Raw genomic sequence first — 27,968 nt, 5'->3', positions numbered from 1 at the left:
TAAGGATGGCACCTTTCCTCTGAAGATTACAGGAGCACCAATATGGTGAGCACATCAGGGGGGATAGAAAAAAGATATTAGAAAACAGATCTTCGGAGAGGGAAAAAAAATAAAGGGAAGGTCCTTAATTGATACATGATTTTGAATGTGATCTCTTGTATCTAGGTATAGAAAGGAAATTTCATACACACATTAAGAAAAATAGTCTTAATTACACCATAGGCTACTGGATAAAATGATTACATTTTCTACACTGTAAATTTCATACAATTAAACGCAGCAGTGTCACCTTATAAAATGTTTCAATTTTATAATTATTTCAGTTCATTTACTTAGAAAAAAATATAAGCATGAATTTACTCAGTATCACCAAAATCTAGTCATTCTTATTCAACAGAACCGACTTAGAAGTTAGTTGTGCTTGTCTGAACCTAAATAGATCTTGACATATTTAAATAAGTATTAAAATTGATAGCATTGATGATGATATGCTACTTAGAAAGGAGTTCAATCACATGCTATTTGTTCTTGCTACCTGCTATAACTGCCTTCTTTTTGTATACATAAAGACATCAGAATGATTTTTAATTTTGTTTTCCATCAAGAAATCTTTCATATAAAAGAAAGGTGGAAAAAAAGGAACATAATTCTGGAAACTTCCTGGCTGTGAACTTTATGTTACGTGAGATAAAAAAATGCCACAACAGAACCAATGCAGTTGAATGAGTTCACAGTTAGTCATCCCAGGGCAAGAAATGCGGATGTAACCATATGCTTTCCTGAACGAACCAATGAAAAAACATTTGTGTTGTTGAAAGCATTTTTCTTTTCCAAAAACAAGGAGGGAAGAAAATGGAAACGTTTGGTTCTTTGCAATCCAACAGGATTCACACCGTCAGAATCTTGCACCTGCTTGGAGCCCTGCTGCACTCCACCAGCTTCCCCAGATGCCATAGTTTGAACTTGGGGTGGTAACCAATACATACATATGTTTTTTTGTGGGGGACTGAATAGAACAGAAAGTCTTCTGTCACAGGCTGACATGATCCTTCCTGATATTGTTTTCCAATTTTTTATATATATATTTTTTGTCTTGTTTTGGAAGTTGACAAGGCTGTAAATGAAAAAGTGGTAAAATCTGGGAGTGAAAGAAGAAGGGCCTTGGGCTGAGAATCCATCTGCACTGCCCTCTGTAAGGGTGGTTCTCTGTATTTGCTGTTACCCCTTCTCTTTGGCTAGGCCATCTAGCAGTCATTAAACAGTTGCACGGAATCAAACCTTTAATAGAAGCCAAACTGTAAATAGATGAGGAATCTGTAATTGTTTTCTGCCCACTGTGAGTACAGCTTTCATAAGATCATCTCAGTCCTTACCCAGATACCAAATCTAATTCATGGGCTAAGGACACCATGTCCCATGCATCCAGAACAACCAGGTACAGCAGTAAGAACCAGAACTGGAGAGTCTGAAGACTTGCTCCACTTTCCACAAAAGCTTTGGGTGTTTGTGCATTGACTTCCAGCAAAGACTGAATAAGAGCACAGCAACAGGCAGCCCAGAAAAGATTTCCTGAAAAAAGATTCAGTACCAAAATACTTGTAAGCAAAAAATTACCCTTGAAAGAGGTTGTGGGTTTTTTTTGTTTTTTTTTTTTTGGGGGGGGGGGGGGGGAGGAGAATTCTTTTGTTGATTTTCTTTTTTATTTTCCAACCTTCAAAGAAAGTTTGATTGTTTTTGATTGTTTTTATCTTTCCATATTTCCATAGTGTCAAATTAAAGGAATTATCTCATTTTTGCATAATCACAGCAGCACAATCTTGGGTAATCAAACATACCCCTTTTCTCATGTCTCCCTGCTTTTCCTTTTTCTTAGATGAATGTGCAACACTTATCCTGGCCTGCTTATTCTGCCAGTTTTGGGACTTTCTTATAATGCTGCCTGATACCTGTGAACACTGGCTGATAGATACCTGTTGTCCATCCAATAGATACTACCAGACCTCCGATGAAGACCACTCCAACAATGACTGCAACTGTGACTGTGACATTGATTGCAGCCTCTTTGAGTCCTGCCACGAGACTGGCGAGTGCCTGGAACTTGCCATGGAGATTTCTGAAGTCTGCTATCGCTAATAGGAAAACAATTGACAAAAATCCTGAAAACTGCCTGAAAGGGATTGGACAGAGTACAAGGAGACCCTTTTTTTTTTAGTGAAAAAAACCCACAACAGGAATGTTTTCCAACCAGGACTATGCCATCATGCTGCTCCCACCCTTGAGGTCTGTATATCTGTAACATTCTGGTTCTATGACAATAAAGGGCAAAAAAAATAAAAGATCTCCTTTGCCATAGACAACAACAGAATTCCTAAGTGCCAAGTGTGATCCATGTGTTACCCGCTGCCAATGCAATGCTTTTATAAACCCCTAATTGCTTTAAACATGGATTTCCCCCATTCACAAACACAGGACAAATTAGGACGTTCTTTTAGGACTGATATATATTAGTTCATCTTCCTAATGGATTCATACATAAACATGTATTACACATTGTTGGTTATTATTAATAATGTATGATACAGCATCATTTTATAATTAAAAATTTATTTATTCAATCTCTTAAAACACACTTATATATGCTCAGTTTAGGTAGAAAAGAAAATTAAATGAATTAGAAACCATGCTAGCTGTAATTACAGCAAATGCCTCTAAAAACCTCCAGTGAATTTTGTGGAGGAAGCACTTTAACAGGGTAGCGCAGTGTATTAATGTGCATGCCTATGGTTATGTAATAACAGGTTATGCCTATTGTTCATTAGTTGCAGAAAAGGGCTCCTTAAGTGTAATTAGCCTAAATGGGAATTGACTGCACACTTCCAGAGGAGAATTACCCCATGGATAGCCAGTAACTCCTTTGCCTGATTTTCATTTGCAAAATTCCTGCAAGCAGCAGAATATTGCCACCTATTCTAGTGGAAACAGGCATCTCTACCTGTGCACAAAAGATTACAAAATGACAGTATCTATCCTGGTTGTGCTTTCAGACTCCCTCTATCTCTTTTCTGATGGCAGGTCTGATTAATAGAAAGGAAATACATATTGTGCATCACACATATGACAACAAAAGCACGTAAACTCAGCCGCCTCAAGGTGCAGAACGATCGTATTAAGCACAGAGAAAAATGCAGAGTTGCTTGCTCTCATTAGATATTTATAGACTAATACCAAAGACCACATTTGATTTGTATAGTCACAAAATGTCCCAGAACCCCACTGATCTCAGCATAGAAATGCCTGGGGTATCCCAAAGAAGAGTTCTGGACAAAACTACAGGATACTCAGCTTTGCTGAAATCATTGAAGCCACTTGTTTAATAATCTGAGTCTCAAATCTCCAGTTGTGCCACACCCATCTTTAATGTATGGAAACAGAGACCAATGTGAATTTCTATTGTTTTCATCTTCTGGAAATCATAAAGCAAGGAGTAGGTATAAATGCTAACAATCTTTACCAAATATCTTTCAAAGTTTCTTTACCTCATAGAAAATGAAATACTTTTACAATAACAAATAAACAAATGAGGTAGCTTTGAGGACAACAAAACTAGAAATGCAGCCTGACGCCCAACATACCTTGCTTCTGTGCTCCTTCCAGGACATCGGTGGGAAAAATAATAGGTTTTCTTCTTCTAATTACAGTGGCCTTTTGTGAGTTGTAGCCACTTGAAGGAAGAAAGTCATTAGTTCTTAATTGTCACACCTGTGCCAACCTGCCAGATGCAATGGGACCTAAACATGGAAAGTGCTAACCACCACCATCTGCAAGGCACTGTATTTGCACACCTGGGGCTGAGCAATGCTGAGCTTCAGTGCTCCAGTCTGCACTCTCCTGCAGGGTTTTGATCTTAAATCTGATCGTACTGAGCACTAAGGCTACACTGGTAACGCAACATTTTGCGTATTGGTGACAGAAGCCTGGATCATTCCAAAAATGCCATAGGTTATCTTCAACAAATTGGCAAGTAGGCTCATGTGAATAAAGAGATGGACCCACAACATTTAAAAGTCAGAAGAGGAAAAAATTCACCCACACATATTTTCTGAGAGGAGTACCAATAGTGATGCATATTGGCAATACTTGTTCTTGATGTTGCCATCCAAAAAAGAACTTTTCACTTTTGCAATGCCTGGCAGGAGCCCAAGAGGCATCCAGAGGGTGATGTACACCAAAGCACAGACAATGAGGTGTATAGAGGTGAAGTGTTTGCTTGTCTTTTTCCAGCTCTGAGCTCACGAGACTTCATGATTCTGCCATGCTGGGATAACCTGTGATAGATGGCTTCATGTATCAGTTCGAAAACCAAATTAAATTAGGGATTACTGGTATAAAATATTATTTTCAGCTATTCCACTATTTAAAAAAAAAATAAATCCTTTCTTCCTGTTGTAGTGTGTAGGTTGGATACTGAAGTCAAGTCTACAATAGGGCATGGGTAAGGTCAAAGACAGATTTTAAACAGTTGGGGCCACAGCCATAGCTAGACAGGATGCCCCAACAATATGAACTAAATCATGCTGGAAAATATTGGGAACTGCCAACATGATGAAAGAACAATTTGATGTTGTGTTGAGGTACATGGTTTAGTGGGAGCTATTGGTAATAGGTGAACTGGATGATCTTTTAGGTCTTTTCCAACCTTGGTGATGATTCTATGATTCTACGAACAGTAGTGTTTTAAACAGTACAGCAATATCTTCTTGCCTAAAGTCTACAAGGACATATTGCTCAGTTTCCTGCTTTAGGAAGTAAATTTGTAGAAGAATTCTGTATAAGCAATGAAATCTTGAGAAATGTGTTAATATTCTTCCATATTTAATGTTTTTCATACTTTATTTAATGCAACATTGTAGAGCTCATGACAACTTTTCTGCCATAAAAGTGCTAATTGTAATATACTTTCACCATGCTGGGACTATTTAATGTGTTGACACCAGAAAAACAAGGATTTTTTTCCACTCAGCATTCCAGAAATCAGTTTTCCTGCTTGGGGAACCACCCTATTTCTACATTAAACTGACTTCCTCAGCCAGAGAAATACCTGTTTATCAGATAAGAACATGGATATAGACATTCCAGTTAAGCAGAACTATCAGGAACAATTCGAGGCTCTCTCTGTATTTTTCCTTTACTGTGGAGAAAGGCCTGAGTGTGCGAGTAGGAGGCATTTGGGTGGATGGCTGTTCTGAACATGTTGGACTCAGCTGCGCTCCCGGAGAGATGTCAGCTCTGCAGTGTGTGAAACTGGCTCCTCAGAACAACAAATAAACGTTACCATTTTGCAAACGGGAACATCGCTCTGACACGACGCCTCTCCTCAGCACCATAAATGAGCCGACAGATTGGTTGGGGGAAGAGAGAGACGGAGAGAATAACGAAGATCTTTATTGCTGCCTTCTACAGGAGCGGACCATGGGATGCTCTCTAAGGATCTCCACTTGGAAATGACTCACCAATCTCATCCTTACGAAAAAAAATAATAACATAAAATGTCCTTTTATCTCCTGATTTGGATGCAAATTCTTTGCAGCTGAAATTGTCATTTGCTAAATATCGTACAGAACCCAATGATGGGGCTTTGGGGGTGCTTCTGCAAATTTAAGCAGTTATCTCAAAGGAAATGCAATTCTCCAACTGATCTTTGAGTGAGTCTTCCCATCTGTAGTTCTGGTGCCTTACACTCCGTGCACAGAAGTACCTTCAGGTAGGGGGCAAACAAAAATTGTCCCATGTATTTTTCTGAATTTGGGAATGGAGCATATTATATTATTGCCTGTGACTTTCTGTTACTTCCTAGAGCATTTTAATCCTTCATACTCTCTTAAGCAATCACAACCAGAATAACCAAGCTCTTCCAAATGTCAAGATGACTCTTGCCTTAACTCCAGTGCTGCTTAGGGATTCAGACTGCATGCTACAACTGAGCTCTAGAAAACACTGTTTCTCAGGAAGAAAGCAAAATATAGGAGCAAGTAAGATGCTTGCAATCCTATTGTTATGCCTGTATATATGGAAAACTTTATTCACCATTTGACTAAGAATGTATATATCTATTAAACTTGTCTTTTAATTATGTGAAATGAATGTTTTTAATCTGTATTTTGTATTGCTGTCTTTGTCATCCATGCCTAGTTGTATTTTAGGTGTCTTAAATGAAAGGAAAGTTTCCTGTTATGCAAGAACATAAGGTTACTGCACAGACTGGGATCACTAGGCACTTCTCTACCATAACTCACAGTAACAGAGTATTAATTAATCATGATTAATAATCTATCATTCCTGTGGTTTAAAAAAAAAAGGGGGGGAAGAGCTCTTGAGAAACTGCACTTTTTCTTTGCATACTTCCTGACACTGCAAAGCAAAACAATTATATGGAATTTGTCATTTTGCTGGTAACAATCTAGATTTTCTTAGCTTTGCACGTGAACAGGAATTGTTGCCATATGATGTGTGCTCCATGGCCTGTGCAAAATGAGTTGGTGGGCACAAGCCAATTGCTAATGGATGTGTGCCCATATCACAAAAAAAACAGCAACAACAACAACAACAACAAAATCCCATCATTATAATTTGTAACCTTAGGAGAAATGCCAAGGCCTGAGAGCAAATGGAGCACTTTCTGTCCCAAGTGCTAGCTCTTCCATGGTCAGAGTAGAAAAAGCAATACTGAAATGCATCTGCTGCCTCTGTAACAGGCCTCACTCCTCTATGATATCCTCTGGCATCTCAGATCCCCCTTAAAACAAGGAGAAAAACAGCTCTGGAGGGGCATACTCAGCATGTCTCTTCCCAGTCCCCCAGGAAAGTCATCATGGAATTTGCATGAGCAGAAAATGAAACAGGCAGTCACTGTCAGCTTTGTCCTCTCTTTAGGCATGTCCAGAAGGGAGCTAAGAAAAATCTATTGTCACTAAATATTATGTACTTACTCATAAATCCTCACCTGAAATATGAGAAATTTACAAGCCAGAAAATGTTGAAGGTCACCAAGTTATCTTCTCGTAGAACCTTCCAGGAGTGAGCCACCACTCTCCTGATATTAAGGAGAGACCTCAGAAGACTGTAGACTTCCAACCACCCAGTTCACAGGCACTACAGCACTCTGCTTATAAAATGTAAAGAAGAAGAAGATGAAAAAAAAACATTTCTCATAGGCACTGTGTTGATGGCCTGTCTGAGCAGGGCAGTTTAAATGACATAGTTGTCTGTTATTAGGGAACCTTGCCACTGAAATAGTCACTTACTGCCTCATACCACAGCATATTGGAATGATCATGGTATGAAGGGAAAGAGGAAAGCCCCATACCTTATACGAGCACACAGGAAAATCACCATCAATATCATTAAGATGCAGACTCAGTATATGTTACCAGCTTTGCCACAATTTCTACAAAGTAGAAAATAGTATCAGAGAGCGGTGAAGAAAATATTATTAGATCAACTGTATAAAAAGCATGAGTGATTCCATTAGCAAGCACAGCTGAGAAAAGGCAAGATTTAAATCAAATCTAAATACGAGAAGATTATACAGCCAAAGTGACATGTCCATTTTAAAAAGCACACAGGGTGAGGTGAAGATGCAGAACAAAAGTAGAGTTTTGGTTTTATGCCATGTGTTCCACCTTATAAAACACTCGAAAACCTAATGGAAGCATGCTGTTAGCTGCTCAATTTTTTCATCTTTAGTTCAGTGTGTTTGTGTAATTTATCTTCTCCAAGTATCAGTCCTCCTTAGCACTCAATGCAGTCATTGCACACACAAGCTCGCTGCTTGGGAAACAGCAGAGCTGTCCACAGACACACTGTTTGAGCTCCTAAAATTTTTTGGGGTGTTATACTGTCTTTGCTCTTCATGGAGGGAACAAAAAAAAATGTGCTGAAAGTTGGCATTAAGTAGGAGAGTCAATCATTCAAAATGAAAGGATTGGGTTTTCTAATCTGTTCTCTTTTGGAATAGGAGAGCTGGATCTTCTGATCAAAATCAAGAGAGGAGAAGGACACGCAATAACATCACCCTCTCAAAGATGTAATTGAATAGCAATCAATTGCCAAAGCCTTGATGTTACTCCACATTTCAAGTTCCATGTAAACTATAACCCATACACACCACAAAGTCATTACTGAGAGGGGAATCGAGAAAAATCCAGCCACCTTACCAAGTGGAAATCAGAATGTATATTTTCAGCTACATTAAGCCAACTGCACGCAGCTCTGCACACTTATGTAATTCCAGTGCAAAAATAATCCATAATATTCCAGAGGAACAAATCCAATTCTTAGTCATATAAATTTTCATATAAGTCCATCAAAACCCATTCCAAAAATGTCTCAGTCTCTCTGAGCACCGGAGTTGGAACAAAAAAGTGAGCCCTTTAAAATGCTTTCAGAGCTTCCAGGGATGTTAAATCTAATTGCCCTTAGCATAGCGCTGATCCACAAGGGTTTAAGTCATGGAAAATGTATTTTACCTTTATACAAGGTATACTACCCAAAGTTTATTATGGTGCAGTAAAGTCAGGCTTAACTTACTTGGTGCAAATTACAGGCAGAGAGAAATTAACCTTCGATGTTTCACTTTGACTAACCGGGCCAGAAAAAATGCCTCTTCTTTTTGCATATCTGCAATACTGTATTAAGTTATATGACACAGTACGGTACGATATGATAAAATATCAATTTGTGCACTTGAGTGTATGTGTGTATGTAGAAATCCATATTTATATTCAAGGATATTTATAGCAATGCTTCTGCGTTCCAAGAAGCAAGAAATGATGGAGAGTGGGCAAAGATTAATTGTGATACAAAGCTTCATAAGACAAAGCTAGATCAGCATTATTTGTTAATACCTTTAGAAGCTGTATAATTATCAGAGCTAAAGTAGAGCAGAAATTTTCCATTAAAATGGTTGCTCATGACAGAACGATCGTTTGTTCAAACCGACCTTGCAGCATCACGAGCAACCAAGTGTTGGGAACTGCTGGTTTCCCTGGAGGGCTCTGCAGGGCTTTGGCAGCCCATAGCAGCAAGGATGACCCAGGCACGTTCCTGGAAGCCTGGAAGTCCTTGAGATTCAGGTCAACCATCTGTTCCATTTCATTAAAATATAAAATAAGAACTAGAACAGAAACCTTCCTTTTCTTCCCAAATGAATTTTTTTTGACTATCCTTCTATGCAAGTCCTTTCATTTTTCTAATGTCAAAAAGCATCCCCCCCCCCCCCCCCCCCCGACTTCAGAATCCCTGGCAGAATAAAACCCCTGGCTTTGTGTCTAACATCTGTGTCATGACCAGTATTTTATAGGGGAGGGACGAGACCCCGTCTGACCCAGAGAGCTTCTAATTTTCAAGCCAGATAGGGAAAAGTGTAAGACCGCACAGCCTGTAAGCAGGAAATCAAGACAAAGGGACCAAGGGTGGATTTTTTTTTTCCCCCTGAGAATGTTATTTCCTCAACTAAGAATTTGATCTGCAGCGAAGGAGAGTAGGGACTAGCGGTGTTTGTAATGTGGCCAAGGACGCTGCTCCCTCAGCCCTGTCCTGCAGTGCACACAGTGCTCCTAAGCTGTCTACTAGATCTAAGGCCCAGAAAACTTCAGCAGGCTAAAAATAAAAAAAGATTAAAAACAAATTGTAATGGCACATCTCAACCAACATAATGGAAAAGTCTGCTGCTCTGTATATAGCCTTCAGGATTATGTCTGCAACACTTGAAATCTTGCCCAAGCCTGGCTTCGCTCGCATTAACAGGTACTCTGTGTGCTTCTGCATCTTTTCCTACAAGCAAATGTTGCAACTTTCCTATTGCGACAGCTGTAATAGACATACACTTTACTCTGTTTTTCCTTAACACTCCTGATTCCTTTTATATCTAGTTGGGAATACACTCAAGCGCTAATGGCACTTGTTCAGCCCTCCTGAGCAGGCACGGTGTCTCCTTTCTAACTATTTGTATTTCTTCATCTTGGAAATCTGAACTTTGCCGAGATTGAAATGCCTGATATTTAACTTAGATTCATCTTTCTTAAGGTCAGAAGGTACCACTGAAATTATCTGGCAACAAAGCCCAGCATCTACAGGGGGAGAGGAGGTTTTTAATCAGTCATTCCTTCCTCTTGTTTCTGTTTGGGCAATGAAGGGAGTCCAAGGTGCCAGGTAATTAAGTCACCGCTGACAGATGAGACAGGTGATAGACCTGCATCCATATGCTGTCACTTCCAGTTTGGTATCCTCAAAGGATGCAGTTTGCTCTGCAGGCAGACAGTGATCTGTAGCTGCTGCTGCATGCTGGTCAGGCAACACTGGCTCCTCCTGCCACTAAGTGATGGAGGCCATGAGGCTGAACAGAAATGGAGCTATCAAGGCTCTAATACATTGCTTTATAAGAAAAGGAACTGCTCCCTGTCAGTGCTTCTCACCTGCCCTGGGGTTCCAGACGGCAGCATGGGTGTCCATGGTGGTGATTAGTTGATGGTTAGACTTGATGATCTTAGTGGTCTTTTCCAACCTTAATGATTCTATAAGCACTTTCTGCTGTCAGCCCTACTGGGAGGTTCAGGGCACAGATGGTCTGAGCTCAGCCACAGGCTGCTTCCCAACCTTTAAATCCAGGCTTGAAAAAACATCTTGAACAGTATAGGAAGAACTGGCATTAATAAGCGCTCCGAAACCCATCAGTAAGGCAAAGCAAGGAGAGCTCAGGAAGCGTGGTGACAGCCAAGGAATTCTGAAACTCCTTCACAAACAGAGAGAGACGTATCACCGCCCAGGCAGGTCTGACACAAGGCTTTGAACAAGAGCCTTCAAACTTTTATTACCAGCCTCCTTTTTGTAAGGCAGGGCACAGCAAATATTCCATTTAAGGCTTCCGTGGAGTAGAACCAGAAATATCCAGCTTTGCAAATATCCTCAGCAGCCAAGCGCAGAGCCGAGACATGCAAAATGAGCGCCCATCAGCTCGCTGCCAGCACAACAGAAGGCAGAAGTGCTTCAACGAACTTGTGACAGGTTCTCTGGATGCACCAATTCAAGACGGGCCAATCCCTGCTCGAAATGTGCAAACTCTCACACTCTTTGGCATGACCGCGCAGCCAAAATGCAATTTTTTTTTTTTTAAGGATTCAGAGAAAACACGACCAAAGGGACAGGAACGCAAAAAAATTCGGCAATGGGAAGCAGATGCTTCACAGGGAGGAGACGGGACTTAGTTGGAGAAAGGTTTGAGGGAAACTTTATATATAGCAAAGAAGTTACCAGAATATGTTTGGTTGCAAAAAGTCTAACTGACTGGGAAAACTGCGTGCTAAACTGTCACATTAAAGAAACTGTCTTTTGAATGGTCCAAATATCAGTGATCTGAGTTATCTACTGCTGACAGACACAGTGGCCATCCATCTCAACCCAGGTTTGGTCACACTGCTCCTAAAGACCCTCCTGAAGCTCTAGGGGTGAGGTACAGGAGATGCCTGCAGCCAAGGGGTGAGCTGGTGGACAGTGCTGGAGGAAGAGAACAAAAGAAAGGGGATGGGAACACACATAAGGCACCAAAGCAAATAGAGCCCAGATGAATTCCAACATTGCTGGTGAGAAGAATAGATAGAACACCCTACCTAAGTGAGAAAAATGGCAGATTTTAGGGGAAAGGACCCAAAGTCAGTTCTAAGAGAAAAGGTAAAAAAAGGAACTTCAGTGTTCTCCTTTTTTGCACTGAGGGCTTGCTTCGACCCAAAGGGATCTTATTTTACTTTTTTCTCTTAGGCAAGTATGAAATACGTTATTTAAAGTGGACTTTGTTCATGTACCAAATGCAGCCTTTGCATCCTTCAGTAAAATACGAGGCACTTGCAGTTCCCTGGGCTTCAGTCCCTTTCATACCGGTGTTAATTTTATTTTTCAGGCTGAACTAAATCACTCCTCATTCACATTTTAGGGCCTCCTCGTAAAATTAGCCTGGGAAAGCAAGACAATTGGACTGAACTTTTCTGGACTTGGGAAAACTATTAAAAACCTCATATTTCCTTGGAAAACCTCTCCCTCTGACCAAACGAAACCAGCTCTATTTCCACCAAGCGTCACAAGATCATTTCTCCCTCCAGCAAGATGAGAGTTTCCTTCCCATAAAGCAGAGCTTAAAGGCCAGCTGCACTCCTGAGGCTTCAGCAACAGCCTGCAGTCTCCAGCACACCACATGCCAGGAACCAGCTTCTACATGGGCTCACAAAGGCTGTAAAACATCTTGTGCAGAATGGAAAAAAATAAAAAAGAAAAAAAGAAAAACAAAAAAATGCCAGGGAGCTTTGCCAAACACTTTCTGCTCATTTGCACTGATGCCAAATGCTTTGCAATCTTTTGCAAGGGGCATCTGAAAGTTACCCTGCAGCAGCCCCACAAAGTGTGCATCCTTGGAGAAGGGTTAGGGGTGGACACTTTGGAGATATCTGCAAAGAGATGAGGCTGCTAGACAGACCTGAGAGGAAAGCTTTCACTTGAGGTGCAGTTTAAGTCCAGTTCTGCTCCAGAATCTATGTGCAGCCCTGCTGCCTCAGACAAGCCTTCTGCCTGAGTTTTCCCATGAAAAAAGTGAATATGTCCTATACTTGGTTCTCTTGGACACTAAAGGGACATCCACTTCCAAATGGCATCGTTTGGAAATTGAAAAGCAGAAAAACTGGAAAACATGGGACTCAAGCTCCCCTCTTTTTGGAAATGACTTGAAGTTTCTGCAGTGGTTTGCCATTGTGGCCCTACTGGGACCTTTGAGATGAGCCCTTCCCTAGACCCAGATCACCAGCTTCAAGTGTTTTTTCCCAACCAGGGATGGAGGAGGAGGGCCTTACAGGCATGAGGAGAAACCTTATAAGTATTTTCCTTTTCTGCTTATAAGGAGCAAAAACTTGAGAGAAAATGAACCAAGGGGTCAGCTGGCTGAGGCTGCTCCTTTTGCTTCTTTGAAAGGAGGTGAGAGGGGCTCACCTTCTTTCAAGAAGAGGCAATTTTAAGCCAGCATCTGGGGCAGGCATCCTAGGAGCACCCTGCAGCAGGTGAGACAAGCTGCTTATGCTGGGCCATGGGAAGCCCGCTGCTGGAAGGTGCAGGGAGGCTTCCCATCATGCAAGAGCTCACTGAATGAAAAACAGCGAAACAGGAAGAAAAATAAAAGAAGGCATTAACAGGTGGACAGATAGGAAGGATACAGAATGCTCCAGAATTCAAACAGCCAGTCATTATATTCATCAGCCAGTCATTATATTCATTACCTCATTGTGGTTTTATTTCTCTGTACAAGCGTTTGCTTAAACAACCTCAAACCTCAACCTGTGAGCAATCCTGCAGACACAATTGAAATACTCAGATGTGAAGGGGAAAAGTGGAATAAAGCTGTACCTGAATATGAGATTAACCTTCTCCCACCCATGGCTGAAGGACACCCCATACTCCTGTCCTGGTTCTTTACTACCACCCGTTCAGCACTAACATGGGCCTGGATTTGTCAAAGCCCACCACCAGGACTCAGTTTCCCCCTGCTTTGAACCTTCTCACACAAAACAGTGAAGCCTCAGATTTGTCAAAACATGCGGAGGTGCTGCCAGAATCTGAGCAACTCATTTGAGTCCCTTCACAAAGCCATCTTAAGGGAAGAAACAACATGTCAGGGCAATGCCAACAACTGACTGCACCAATACAGAGAGATTTGACGTACTTCTCTATGCCACAGTGACTGTTATAATAAAAGACAGCAGTGCATTAGTGAGAGATTTATGCTGGTATTTCAACAATGGGAAACATGAGCTTTGCTGCGTTCTCATTCACACCGAGACAGGCAGCGAGGGCATGTCACATCGTACCACTTCCAGGAACGATGTTACAATAGAAGAAATGCTGATGTGCTGCTGCAGGAGGATCGTTCCTGGAAGCAGAGACCCTCGCATTGCACTGCAGGATCATGGGCTGGTTGGGGGAAGCAGAGGTGAGCAGCCAGCCTGGGGAGCTGTGCATGGCACCAGCCTCCCTGGCACCACCAGAGCCCTCCATGCCAGCCCGAGCCGGTGCCAGCTGATTGAATTTGCTAATGATCCACTCTCTCAAAACCCTCTCGCTCTGCACCCACCGCTTTGCGCCTGCAATTAAATCACAAGCGAAAAATGCCATGTGGTGTCATTTGACATTTAGATGTCAAAGGAACTGATTGACAGGGAGGGGAAAAAAAATCAACAGGAAAAGGCCTGCTCCTGCCAAAGGCAGTAGGGAGGGTGCCAGCAGCAGGAAGAGCGGGATCGGGGACACAGCCAGAGGACGCAGCTCTAGGGAGGGAGGGAGCGAGAAGGGAGGGAGGAAGGAGAACTCTTGCACTACGCAGAGCCTGGGGGAGAGAGTTCTCCCACCATGCAGGAGGCTTTGACCACTCATTGGCTCTGACTGTCTGTGCTCAGGGTTAAAAACAAAAAGGAGGAATTTATTTTTAAAAGTATCATTTCTGAGCAGAGGTAAAGGAAATTCTATGTTTTTGTCATTTTGAAGCCTTCAATCATAGAATCATTGAGGACAGGAAAGACCTCTATGATCATTAAGTCCAACCATCAATCCACCAACACCACACCAACTAAACCATATCCCTATTTGTTTAGCTCACAAAATTTTTGGTTTTTAGCCTCAGGAATAAAGTCACAAGAATTTTGAGGAAAAATAGGAAAAACAAATCAAAGTCAAAACCTGGACAGCTTTCATAAAAAGAATGTTATGTTTGTTGTTGTTTCTTTTTAAACCCAAGCCCTTTTTAAACTGGAGTGATCCACCACAGCAGGCCTCTTCCTGTGCAAAGCCTCAGCAATGGTAAATATGACATTTTTTTCCAACAGGACTTAAACAAGGCTCAAACCCAGACTGCTGGTGAGCCCAAAGCAGGGAGACCTGCCCTGGGGTCAGGGTGAGGTGGGAATGGGGATGGAAATGTTGGGCTAGGAATGCAAAGCACAGCTGCCAATATGGACTGTGAGAAAGGGAGAAGGAAGAAAAAGAGAAAGAGAAATGCAGTCACATTTTTCTCCATCCCATCAGGAAAACAAGTGGCATTTTGAGTTACCTGCTGCCTCTAATCCACCCACAAGAAGCACAAAGGGCAGAGTCCCATGAGAGAAGAAAAGCAATGATAACACAATTTTCAGTTATTTTCTATGTTAATTAACTGCAGAAGCATCCACCAACCAAAGGATTCGGGTGGGCTTCCAGTCAGCATCCACAGACCATTAATGGAATGGTTTAGCTACACTTAACATAGAGTTAAAAATAAAGCTTTGGGTCTTATTTCCTCCTCATATATGCAGGTGGGGCTATAAAACCCTTTAGCATGAGTCAGAGAACCAGACTTGGCAAAGCTTGGCTTGCCACTTTAAAAACAGAGCACTAATTAAATCAAGTAACAACAAGGAAAAAATGGTCTCTTTTTTTCCAATAACTAATCCAGCCTGAAATGAATTAAAAATATTTTACCTGGACCCTATTCATATACAGAATAAAGTGAAAAACATGCCTGAAAAAGAAAACTTCACTTGGCAGAAACCAAACGCAAACTGCTCTAGCATGAAAGAGCAGGCTCTTCTCTGGGCAGCTTAATCACAAAGATGTGAGCTTCCTTCTCTGAAAAGAGGCTGATGAAGTGTCCTTTACTTGGATGCTCTTTGTGGGGAGAGGGCATGGGGACATTAGAGTCATCCTGGTTGTCTCTAAGAGAGTGCCATTTATCTTCCAGTGTTATATTTTACACTCTGGTCTTATAGATTGTCATCCATGGTTTGGGGTAGGTTTTTTAGATTTGTTTTGAGTAATCATATGTTGATCATTAAAACAATAATTTAAGAAATATATCAGCAAAAAAGAAAACTTACTGCAAAAACTCTTAGTAAAAGTATGGCTAAGTGGCAGGAAATAATCTATTTTTAATAAGTATTGAGTTCCTCCATGGCACAGCACACTGTTAGCGAGCATTGGGAGCCACGGGACAGAGCACAGGGGTTTACGTCACAGCCAGTGGGCTCATCATGGGGATCACTTCCTTCCAAATTACCCTGGGCAAAGCAGTGCACAAAGGCAGTCCCTGCACACAACAGTCACACCATTAACTCCAACAGAAACCCGCTGATGTGAACCGAACGGTGTGGGCTTGCCGGGGAATTTCTATCAGCACAGCAAGCAGTAATAGACACAGAGCACACAGCTTGCAGTTATCCATTCTCAAGATTTATTTGTATGGGCAGCTATTTACAGAAGGATCTGCAGCTGTGCATTTGTGAATGCTTAGCCCAGTGTTTGCCCCAGCGTAAGCCCTACAGCAGAAGAGTCATTCTGGCTGCTCCCACTGCCGCTGTGCTGCATGAACCCAAAGCGGCCATGAAATACAGGGACCAACATGGGCCATTTGGTCCCCTTACACCAATCTGTCCTCACCCCTGTGTGGAAGGGGTGCCTTCGCACTTTGGCAAAGAAAGGAGTATCCAATGGCCATACCAATTTCCATAGGAAAAGCAGCACCCTACCCAAGTACCCTCCTAACCAGTAAACTTTTCAAGTCCTACCCCATGTATCTTTTCACTGAAGCCTTTTTTGTTTTCCAGAGTACTCATTTAAACTACATTAAATAAAATAGGCATGTCAGATTTTATTTACAGAAGTTTACTGTTCAAGTCAGTGGGGAAAATAAAAATCTATCGGCTGTGACTTTTAAACAATACAAATGCAGGGTTTTGTTTTTTATTAGCACTTTACTTCTGTGCAGACAGAAACATCACTATCACTGCTGCTTCCTGTTACAGGCACAGCTCCCACCGCCTTTCCGTGCAGAATATTCCCATAGCAATCAATGGAGGTTCTGCATAAAGAGCAAAATACACCCCATCATGTTGTCTCTCTATATAGTAAATGCTAATTTCTTGCCAACCATAAACTTGAAAATTTCGTGCTGTACGTTGCAACACAAACCTATTCTCAGTGCGTAATTTGAATTTTCAAGATGTGTACATTCCCAGCGGAGAGTCATTTGTGTGTGTGTGTGTGTGTGCGCCTAAGTATAGAAGAAATGAAATGTTAATGAATCTCTATCTACATTTCTATACTTGTTAGCTTTTCCTTCTAGTTTTCTTCTGCCCCTCGAAGTGCTAATTGTGCCTGTAAAAGTCCAGGAAAACCGTGTCATAAATAGTTCCTGCCTATTATAGCCAATGAAACACATATTGAGACAAATATGTGGGACTGGCTCTCAAGTTATTTCACTGAAGTCAATGGGGTTACCCCACGTTTTGATTTTGATTTGGCAAAGCACATGGTCTAAAGTTGGCCTCAGAGACAGGAACAAAATTAAGCACATGCATAAGTACTTGTCTGGGGCTCTTTGTTTAATTGATTCCACGCAAGCAGCAGACTTCAGCTAGATACATTTGATACACTTTCCTTCTGATTTTCATCACTACAGATAATAATTTATAGTAGGAAAAGTGTATTATAAATACCATACATATAAAACATTCGCCAAAGAATGGGAAAAAGGAAATACTGATGCTGCACTTGAGTCAGCCAGAAGTGCAGAATTTGATGGCCAGGTTATTGCCATCTGGCCATTAATTTTGCTGATAACTTGGAATATAATATGCTTTTATGCATTAACTAATGAATTTTGTATTCAAGAGGAAAGAAAAAAATCCTTTGGTTTCTCAGGTGTTCGGGCGAACTATTTCTCTGCCACTGCCCATTCCCCAGTGTTTTAGCTGTGTCCCTCTCTCTGGTGGGCGCATTCAAACCTTAAAACAAAAGTTGCTCTTTTTATTTGGTATAGAGCTGCTTGCATGTGTGCTTTTAAACAAGGGCACCTGCATGGAAAAAAAAAAAAAAAAAAAGGCTATTCTCATTAGATCCATTTTCTCAATTAAATTTAAGTTTCTGTGTCCAAAAAGCATAAATCTGGGTATCGATTTAGTCATAAAATAATGAAACTCCCAGCAGTCTTCTAAACCCATTTTACTTGGATGAGCGTATAAGCTTTTAAAATATCAAGTTATTCCAGTATTTAATACACATAACTGCTTCCAGAGGTCTGAAGGCAATAAGGCATATCTTCCCCACTCCATTAGAAGCACTGCAGTTGCACCTAACCAGTACCTCACTACTGGTTTTAAGGCTTTTGACAATTTTATTCAGTGTGAGCTTGATACTTTCTGAACAGAGGCTATATCCCCTGAAACCAAAATCAATAACCTATCGAATCAAAGCTCTATAAAATACCAATGGGCTCTCGGAATTTTGCTCCCATAAATAAAATTCAGCTTAACTCTATGCTTTCAAACCAGGACAACTCAACTTCTATCAGTCTGCTCCAGCGAGTCACTGTATCGTCAACATGTGCTTCCAAAAATCTCATTTTATGCAACAAATAATGACAAGCTTTAAGCTGTGCTGGGCTCTTACTCGGCCCTGTCTAATCTCAGGGCAGTTTGAATATGTAGGAAAATTGGGTAATTGGAGCAGTTTTTAAACATGTCTGCATTTTGTTTGAGTCTTTCCACTTCTCACACACGTGCTGGAGGTGCTGCTTGATAAGACAGAATAACAGAAAGACAAGAATTTATGAGTTAAGAAACCTTCTACTGCAGAGGTATCAGTGCAATGCAAAACGTACCTTGATAAATCAAAAACATACACCACATACTCCTTTTTTTCTCCTGCTGATGGAGCTTAACAAGCAAATCCGCCCTGCATAATACAACAAATGTTTTTTGTTTGTTTGTTTTTCCTGATAACTAGAAGCAACATTTCATATTTGTCGGGTCTACAATGTATTTAATCTGCTGATGCAAGCCTTGGTTCCTTCCTTCCCAGCTTGCCTTTAATAGCAGAGGGCTCAGCTCACTGCTGCTCTGTCCCAGCATTTACACTACTGCGCTGCTGGAGCAATGGATCCTCAGTACACGTTTCACTGCAAATGCACACACATACAAAACTGAAGCAACTATTCTCCCAAAACACATATATATGACTATTAGTGAATGTTCAATACAATTACTCCTGGTAGTTTCATATATCTGATGCTGACGTCTGTCCATCAGTAAGACTAGCTGTAAATATAATCTTAAGGCCAGCATGTGAAAAATCTAAAATATGGCTACCATTCTATATTCTGTTGTATGTCACAAGCAAAAATTCACACCAAAAACTCATTCAAATTAGCATCTTTTAATTCTGCCACTCCTCTTCCCTCCCTGATCAACACTTTGTCTATAAATATAGTGAGGTAGTGGCTAATTTTCTTCCCTGGGTGGCATTTACGTACTTTCCCTCAAGCAAACATAACAAGAACTTATTTATATATCGAACTCTCCAGTGTCCTCCAGGAAAACAGTTCCCTAGCACTACATTCCTCCAGATGGGTCTTTATATTCTTGACTGTTCTATTAGTAGGCTCAGTTTCCTTCATTAACCCTTAGTGTGACTATTCAGACCCACTGATATCATCCACAAATGTGCTCCTTTCACTATTAATTTTTCCTCTGCAGCTAGCAAGGACAATGCCCAGTTTTGGAGGGCTGAACAGCTGCCAAGCAGGACCACAACCTCTGTTTCATGACATTTCTTGCTTTGATCCCCACTTCCTGGTCACCAGAGGGATGATTGACTAAGTGCGCGGGAAGTCCATTTTTAGTACAGTGGACTGGAGCACGGCATGACAAACTGTGATGTCTGAGTTTTGCGTTACACCATCTGGCCTGCCATTTCCACAGCCTCACATCAGAGTCCTGATGATGTATGTTTAAGCTTGGCACTATCATTTATCTCCTATCTTGTGTTTAAACAGATGCAAGCTGAGTGTAACAGAAAAGGAGACCTTGATGCAGGAGTCGCTGTGGAAAGAGATGCTCTTGAGCTGTCTACAGACTCCAAGATTAAGTGTAAAATCTGACAGGGAGGATATGTATTAAAAAATATGTGTTGACAGAATGATTTAACTAATATTTTAAAGGCAAAACATCAACTGAATTTCCATACCATTTATAATGTTAGCGAACAAGGTACTACAAAGCAGACTATCCCCTTCTGTCACCATCATCTTATTCGCAACTTTATTTTACAGATCAGGAGTGTTTTAATGAAAGGAAGCTCTGAGTCTTGATTTTCAGCTGCTGTAAATCAACCCAGCTACACAGAGAGCAGCCACATTAATGAAGTGATGTCAATTTGCATCAGCTGAGGATCTGGCTCTTAATTCTAATACAAGCCCTTGTACACAAAAATAAATTGCTGCATCACCAGGAATATAAGATCTTGATGGTTAAAATGAACCCTTGAAATGCCATGGATGGGAAGGCATGACAACATGGGCTGCACTACGTGTGTTCATCAGCCAAGGAAGAGGATAGGAAAGGAGAAGGGTCAGCTCTGCATTACAAGGCTGTGCAGCAGGGTGCATGTAAGGTCCCTGCTGACCCAATCGTACTCAGCATCTTTTTTCCCTTCATCTCACTTAAAAGTATACAACTCCTCCTGCACCTTGATCACATAAGTCAGATCTGGTGGAGGAATTATACTGCAAACTAGCCTTAGATTCAGCCCCTGATCACAGAATCAAGTTCAGACTGTAGAATCTGAACTAATTGCAAAGCTTAAATTAGCAGGGCTGGTTTGCAGTCCTAGTCTATGGAAAGCACTAGGTGCCAGTAGGGAACCAGTAGGGAACACAGCCCTCTTAAGATATAAGATGTCGCCTGTGGGGTGCAAAGGTAATTTCAGTGACAGCAAAGGGAGCACCAAGCACTTGCATTATAGCTTGGAAACCTGGGACCCAAAGGTGAAAATATCCCAGAGAAAACTAACAAATGGGCAGCAGATCAGTCAGATGGGAATGTTAGGGGGAGAGGTTGGAGGGGAAGAAAATGTGCTGAATGGAATAAATCCAATAGGTAAAAGAGATGCAAACAGTCTGGGAAAACTGAACAAAACCTACATGTGTCGTGCTTCTATTCACTCCTAACTGATATAAGAGCTAACAACTCTTTCACTGTGCCTATAGCTGCCTCTGGCCTGGTTCGGGCATTGTCCCATGCTCCAGGCCAGGAGAAGCCCTGGATGAAGCACATCCTGCAGCAGCTTCTGAGCAGAAAATGTTCAGCTCATGTCAAACCGTTAGCACTTCATTTTGTGAATGGAGCAATGCTGTTCTTGCATGCACAATTAGCCTTTCGTATTAGCAACTTCCTAGCAACTCTGTTTCTTAAAATAGGGACTTACAGTGCAAGCTTTTATCTTATATAATCCCTTAGAAAAAGATAGCTCAGACACCTTTTGGGGGTTTAAACATCAAACCTTCAGCTTGAGACCTGTCTTTATCAAAGGAACTAGCAGCTCTATCTAGGATTTATGTTCTTTAGAGGAATTCCAAATTGTCTGTTTTTTATAGACTACCTACATAACAACCTCCTACAGTATTTAAAATTTTGTAATTTTCAGCTCCTAATGTGATATTCACATTTAAACTCACACGGAGTACTTTACATTTATCTATTTAATATCATAGTTATGTCTTTCTTGCCTGTTATTCAACAGCTTATTAATAGTGAGCTATTGTGTCGTTTTTTAAATAGAAACCATTTAAATTTAGTTAGTTTATGGTGATTTGTTGCATCTTTTCAGCCAGGAGAAGAATCTTAATAGCCTAGAAGACTGTATTTATAAAACATGTTTGTCTATTTAGCCTCAGATATATCATTCTTACAGGAGAACTAAAGCATTCTCTTGACTTATCTCTTCACAGATGTTTCATTTTTAAGCACTAACAAATGTGACCCCTTTGAAACAGATTTGCTGTTTATTACTGATCCTCAGAAATCATGTTGGCATTAAGACAACAAAGTTCTCCCCATCAGAGCACTTATAGTCTACTCAGAATGCTGTCCCCAAGGCACATGTGATGGCAGTGCTTACCTTTGCTGTCACGCTGCCATGGGGTCCCAGCATTTCAGCCTTCCTCTATCATCAGACCTCACCCTGCCCATGGAGGGTTTTTATTCTGGGGCACAGGTGAGCTGTAATCAAGAGCAGAAACACTTCAGGGTTTCAAGGGTGTCCTTGGCCACTGCACTGCGTAGGGCCTCCAGAAGCACATGGCAGTGAGATGTTTGCTTTCCTGGCAGGGTCTAGCACAAGCAGAGAGGAAATGATGAGGGCTGATGGAGAAATGGAGAAGCTGGAGTGTTTTTGGTTTTTTTTCTGTAACAACCTGCGCAGGATCATCAGTAGCTCCTAACTTCACCTTTCATTTAAGCATCTTTGGCTGCAACCATGTTGCTGACTCCAGGAGGGAGGAATGTGGCTTATACACTGCTGATAGGTGTCAAACCACGGTTATGCTGATGCTGGACCAGCAGTGGAGATGGGGGTTCCCAGTGATGGGGACAACTTGGCTCCCTGCAACCCTACTAGCTCCAAGTGCAATACCACGTGAATGTCCATGGACTCCTCCTTTGCTATTGGTACCTAACAGAGAAACTTCAAGGAAGATCTTCCCTCCTTTTTATTTATCCACCAAGTATGCTTTACAAAAGCTAATTTAGATGTGAGCAGCAGTCTGTGTGTAGGTCTACCCAAGGCAGCTCAGCCGCCAGAAAAGTTAATATGTGCCTTGCATTTGCTGCCTCTAATTATGGGAGGAAGGAGTGAAGGTACAGCAGTGCCTGCCTCGGCACGAGCCAGTTTGACTATTGCAAAGCTAATTAAATATGTCTCCTGTATATAAAATATATCATCTCCAGATAACAGCATACTGTTAAATTCTTCATCTTATTAAAAGCTTGCATTAATGCTTTTCCAACATAAATTTTAACTGTGGACAGGTACTATTTGAGGAGCCTGACAATAGGACTGACCTAGATTAGGCTGACAGTGCCAAAAGATATATCACCTCTATCTGTCTGGGAGAGAAGAAGGATGAGGAATACATTCCCCATTATTGCCTAATGCTGATGTGCTGGCATTATCTCCAACAACCCAGTGCTGCTTCGCCTTCTGCTCTCTTGGTACAGTCGACAGGCAACCTATGCCGAGGAACAATATTCTGAGCATGCTCTCTCTTATTTCCCTTCTTATAACTCAGCTGCAGAGGGACTTAATGGGGCACTGCATAATGATTTTAATGCCATTGATAAGCCCCTGTGTAGTTTACAAAATTATGGGAGATGTCAGATAATTTTGGCTTGGTGCTTGGGTTAATACAGTGGGTTCTTACAGGCATTTGGATCAGGGCTGTCCGTATGAAAGCAGGCAGATATCTGGCTGTATCAACTCTCATCCCTTTCGCAACTTAACTTATCTCTAAGGCTGCATGGACTCTTCTCCTGACTGACCTAAAGAAGTAAGAATCAGTGGCAGCAGATTCAGAAACCATAGGAATATTTTGTTCTTCTAGTGTATATACACAGAGCTTACCAGAGATCTTTCCCAGGCATCCTTGTTCAAGCAGGAGCCAGCAGGGAGGTTCATGAAAAACACTTTACTGTTACACCACCCCTAATGCAGAAAACAAGACGACTGCTGAAGAGCAGCAATATTTCTCACATGCATTGCTAAATATTCAAAAGATATGAAAATAGCTTTAAGAGTCTAAGAAAATAGAAATTCCAAATATTAATAGGAACTCTGCCATTGATTTTAACACAGAGCTTGCATTGACATTGTGAAATCACTCAGTCTTAGACACTTGATTGACACAGTGATGGCTCATTCAAAGTGTATGCAAAGTCAGTGCAACTGTATCAGGCTTTTCTCTCCACTTCAGATTTTTTAACTTTTGACATCCCAAGGGCCATTGTATTGACAGAATAATACTTCTGTTGCAGAGCTGGTGCGTGAGAGACTTTCTTTCTGGGGAGGGGGAAGGGAGGACTCTTCCATAGCTGTCCTGCTGGATGGAGAGCTCAGGATACAGAGAATGAGGAGCAGCCTTGTGAAATGAGGACATTCAGACATCCTTTGTAGCTGCAGTGTCTCTAGCCCATGAAATTCTCTATGGAACAACTGGTGGGTCACCTACTCAAAATTTCTGTGAAAAAACAGTGCCTCTGAAAATTAGGGGGAAAAAAATACTCCATTGTCACCTACTTTTGCTTTAAAATGGGGTGAAAGACAAAGAAAAGGAAGAAAAATTGAGAGAGGAAGAACTTCCCCAGGGCAAAGGTTCTTCCTCAAGCATTTGGAGAAGAAATTAAAACTTTATCTAGGAATTCTGTCTGATGAAAAGGAAGTTCAGTGCCCAAGCAAAACTGAGGATTGGAAACCCAGACAGCAACAACCAGCAGGGTCTCAGCATCTCCTCTTCAGCAGGAGTCAGTGGCTATAACTGCCATGGATTCAGTACCAGAGAAGAATACGTCAGGGATCTATCAGCAATGTCCAACAGAAATAGATGTTTCCAGCTACTCAGATATATGGACAAGAGCTTCAGTTACTCTGAATCCCTCTCGCGCTTCTCTAAATATATATGCATCGCAAGCCCTTTAAAGTGTGAGAATGATGCAAAGCAGACTTCACATGTATGAAAATCTTCTCTGGGGTTCTTACAGGAAAAACTGCAATTTATCATTAGATTTTTTTTTCCCCATCAGTTCCACTGGCTGTGGAAATTTGCCTTCTTACTCTGGAAGGTGTGTACAGAAAAGTGTCTAAGCCATAAAAGAAAAATGAAAAGTGACAATAAACTATCACAATGTGCTTGATCAGCTGGAACACAGAAATAGAAAACCTCCCTCCTAAAAGAGCAATCTGAATTATCTTGATTTGTACATAGAAATAAGCATAGACAACTCCTAGATAGCACCATTTCCCATACGCATATTTAAACTTAAAAGTCAGAGATGAGTGAAAAAATATTGCTGCCTCGAAAGATAAATATATTACCTATATTAGCTATAAAAGGAATGTGCGCTACTGCATAAATATTTAAATTCAGATTTGGAAACTATATATTTCGAAGAAACCAGGGCCAATACATATTGGATTACAAATTCATATTTACAATTTCTTTTAAGAAAGAAAAATACTTTATGATTTCTTGTTTCACCGAACGGAGGTGGGAGCAATTTGTCTCTGTTGTACAAATGCTCAATTTGCACTCTGTTCTCTAAGCTAACATTTTCCATTTCCATTTAACCACTAAAAAAGTGAGAACATAGCACTAAAATATTTCCATTCAAATTCTGTAGATTAAATCATATGCTTTTAAAACTCACTCGGTGATCAAGACATTTTTCCTGCAGCGCTCCAGCCCAGCTAGTCAAGAGGAAAGAAAAGCAATAGAGTTGTGCTAACAGAGCAACGCTGGTTTGTGCTGACCAAACCCATTGCCATGACACATCCCTAAAAGGACGACCTTAGCAAAAAAGAGTTTTTTAAAGGTGTGGGGAAAGACAATGTCTTTTTGCTTAATTAGAGCAGAAATCACTTGAAATATATTTTAAGACATATTTTGCTAAGAACATTAGCAAGAAAGAGGCATTTTGTTTGCCCTGCTCTTCCATTTTCTCCTAATGTAAAAGTGCCCCTTCAGGGCAGCTCTTACTGGTCATTTTCACCCCCAGTCAGGCCCCTATAGCCTGGAGTCTCTTACAGCCTTTTGGTTCATACATTAACTACAAAAAACCCTCCCTTCTTGTTTGAGTAAGATGCCATTGGGCTCTGATGGTGCAGAGGATTTATGGTTATGTCATGGCAGGAGTCTGGAAATGATGAACCCAGAGTGTCAACGAAAAGACTGAAAATTAACTTGGCAAGTACCACAGTATTAAAAGTTTAAAGCATGCCAAGGATATTTTGATTAAGTTTAGAAGAAAATAGGCTCTAGTGACATAAATTACAGGGAACAAAATGCTTGTGTGGGGCTACTAATAAAAAGTCAAGAAAATTATCTGGTTTTCCTATCCTGTGAGTCTACACCCACAATTGTTCAGGCTGGATAAAATCCCACAGGGATGAAAACTCACATCACTGAACATGCCTGCCCATGCTAGATCCCTGGTCTTTTTTATGGGAAGGAGTCAGCATTTCCAGGGGAAAAAATGAAAAGATGTTTTTTTGCAAAATCCAATGAGAAAATTATCTCAGTTTGAACTCTTGTAATGCTGAGTGAAGTAAATCAGACTTTTCTTTTTGTACCCAAGGAAACCTGCTTACCTTTAATATTCCTGTTGTTATCTTTCTACAGTTGATTACTGGGAAAAGTAGTATCACTCTCACCCATTACTGGACCATCCATGATTATACTAAAACAATAAACCATGGAAATTTGGTGCCTTGATCCAAAGGGAAACATAAATGACAATGAAGTTTCAAGAGGCCTTGGGATAAACTCTATTTTCACTCACCTAAGTGGTTTTGTCACTCAGTCTCTCTTCCCAGCAAGCTTACTGCAGCTCTGACGTCTCACTGTGCTCACAAGGAACGTTGACATCATGCCCATAACTGAAGCCAGATTTGACAGCACACCCTGCTCTCTTGGACTCACAGGCTGGCCACTGGGTTCCCACTTTTTGGCAAGCTCTATACTTGTTCACTGGCACTTAGTTTAAGGGCAATATGCTGCCTACCACTGTGTGGACGGCATTTTTTATAAGTAGAGTGCAGTGGTAATAAGGTAAGAAACATAAAATATTTTAGTGGGATGCCTTGATGAAAGCTTCCCATCACTTTCTTTGAATACTTAACTAATGATCTTCTAGCTTGGAGAGATATTTAATGTAGTTTTCATAGAAACAAGTTCATAACAATATGCTGCTAATTGTCAAAGGAAGAAAGTTCAGATGTGTTATTCCAGCTGTTCTTGCAGAATAGAAGAGCTTACACCCCAACACTGAGTGCAATAGGGTTTAATTGTTACATATGTAGGGGCTTACCAAGCAGAAGGGTAGATTCTACTTTTTGAGGGTGGAATATGGAATAATGAAGTGAAATAATAGCATTAACCAATACCTAATTAACACCCAATCTATTTAATTTCTATCTCCGCCATTAGGTTACTATTAAAGTCTATTTAGTCTGCCTGTGTAAAACCATGCATTATGGCAGCTTCTCAGAGTCAGGCTATTCACAGGCCATTTGCAATTTTCATTTCTCTTCTCTTTAATGTCATAGACTTAACTCCATGAAGGTCTAGAGGAGGTTAGTGCAGAAGATTGATGATTACAGCATAATAATACTTCCTTTTGCTTCTCTACAGCATGTGTTAGAAACCTGCACAGATTCAGAGCAGCGCTGCTCAGCAATGTGTATGTCTCCTAATGTCCTCCGAAGTAAAAGGAGCTGGAAAATAAGAGTAACTGGAGTGTCAGGCAGAGCTGCGTGTTCTACTAGGCACAGAAATGTTTAACATATTGGATATTCAGCCAGGGAAACAGGCTTGTGCCATTAGCCTAGTGCCCATGGAAATAACAGGGTCCTATTCACACAGCCCTGGATTTAAGTAAGATCTGGGCTGCCTGCTATCACAATTAAACTCCTGCATTCACACCAAACCTGACTGAAGCTACAGATACTATGGTCATCATCTGAGATCTTGGGAAGCCACCATCCTCTACTCTTCCCTGTGAAGACACTCAGCACCAACAGTCCATACACTTAGCAGTATGTGTTGGTAAATCACTCAAAATACTGCATAGCCTACAACATGAAAGACAGATGTGATTTAGTAAGACTCCTCAGCTGGGTAGAGCAGAACTATCTATGGTACTTCAAGCTAAAAAAGGATGACTTTTCAGCAGACCTCTTCAGGATATTTTAATTTGTGTAAGTGCATTCAAGGCATGAAAGCAGACGGACAATGTGTGAATTATGAACTAATTGGGGGAAGATGGAAATGAGAAGGTAAATTTCATTTACATTATCTCCCTTTTTAC

The 27,968-nt window shown here is 41.0% G+C and overlaps 1 protein-coding gene and 1 long non-coding RNA gene across 2 annotated transcripts in view; one reads left to right on the top strand and one right to left on the bottom strand.

Annotated features, from left to right (window-relative positions):
* The window catches only part of MDFIC2 (MyoD family inhibitor domain containing 2), a 42,366-nt gene extending 36,229 nt beyond the window's left edge, over positions 1-6,137 (top strand). The window contains exon 6 of the mRNA XM_015875453.2: positions 1,874-6,137. Within this exon, the coding sequence (XP_015730939.1) occupies positions 1,874-2,133 (260 nt within the window). The 3' untranslated portion in view covers positions 2,134-6,137. The remainder of the gene's footprint in view (positions 1-1,873) is intronic.
* On the bottom strand, positions 522-3,698 carry LOC107320015. Its single transcript, XR_001558090.1, has 3 exons — positions 3,633-3,698; positions 1,971-2,129; positions 522-1,569 (listed from the first exon to the last, which is right to left on the bottom strand). It is a non-coding gene; the product is annotated as an uncharacterized LOC107320015 (long non-coding RNA).
* Positions 6,138-27,968: the final 21,831 nt, after the last annotated feature.

This window comes from Coturnix japonica, chromosome 12 (assembly GCF_001577835.2).
Source record: "Coturnix japonica isolate 7356 chromosome 12, Coturnix japonica 2.1, whole genome shotgun sequence".
Classification (NCBI taxonomy): Eukaryota; Metazoa; Chordata; class Aves; order Galliformes; family Phasianidae; genus Coturnix; species Coturnix japonica.
The sequence above is the reverse complement of the archived record's forward strand: the minus strand, read 5'-3'. Positions and strand labels throughout refer to the sequence as shown.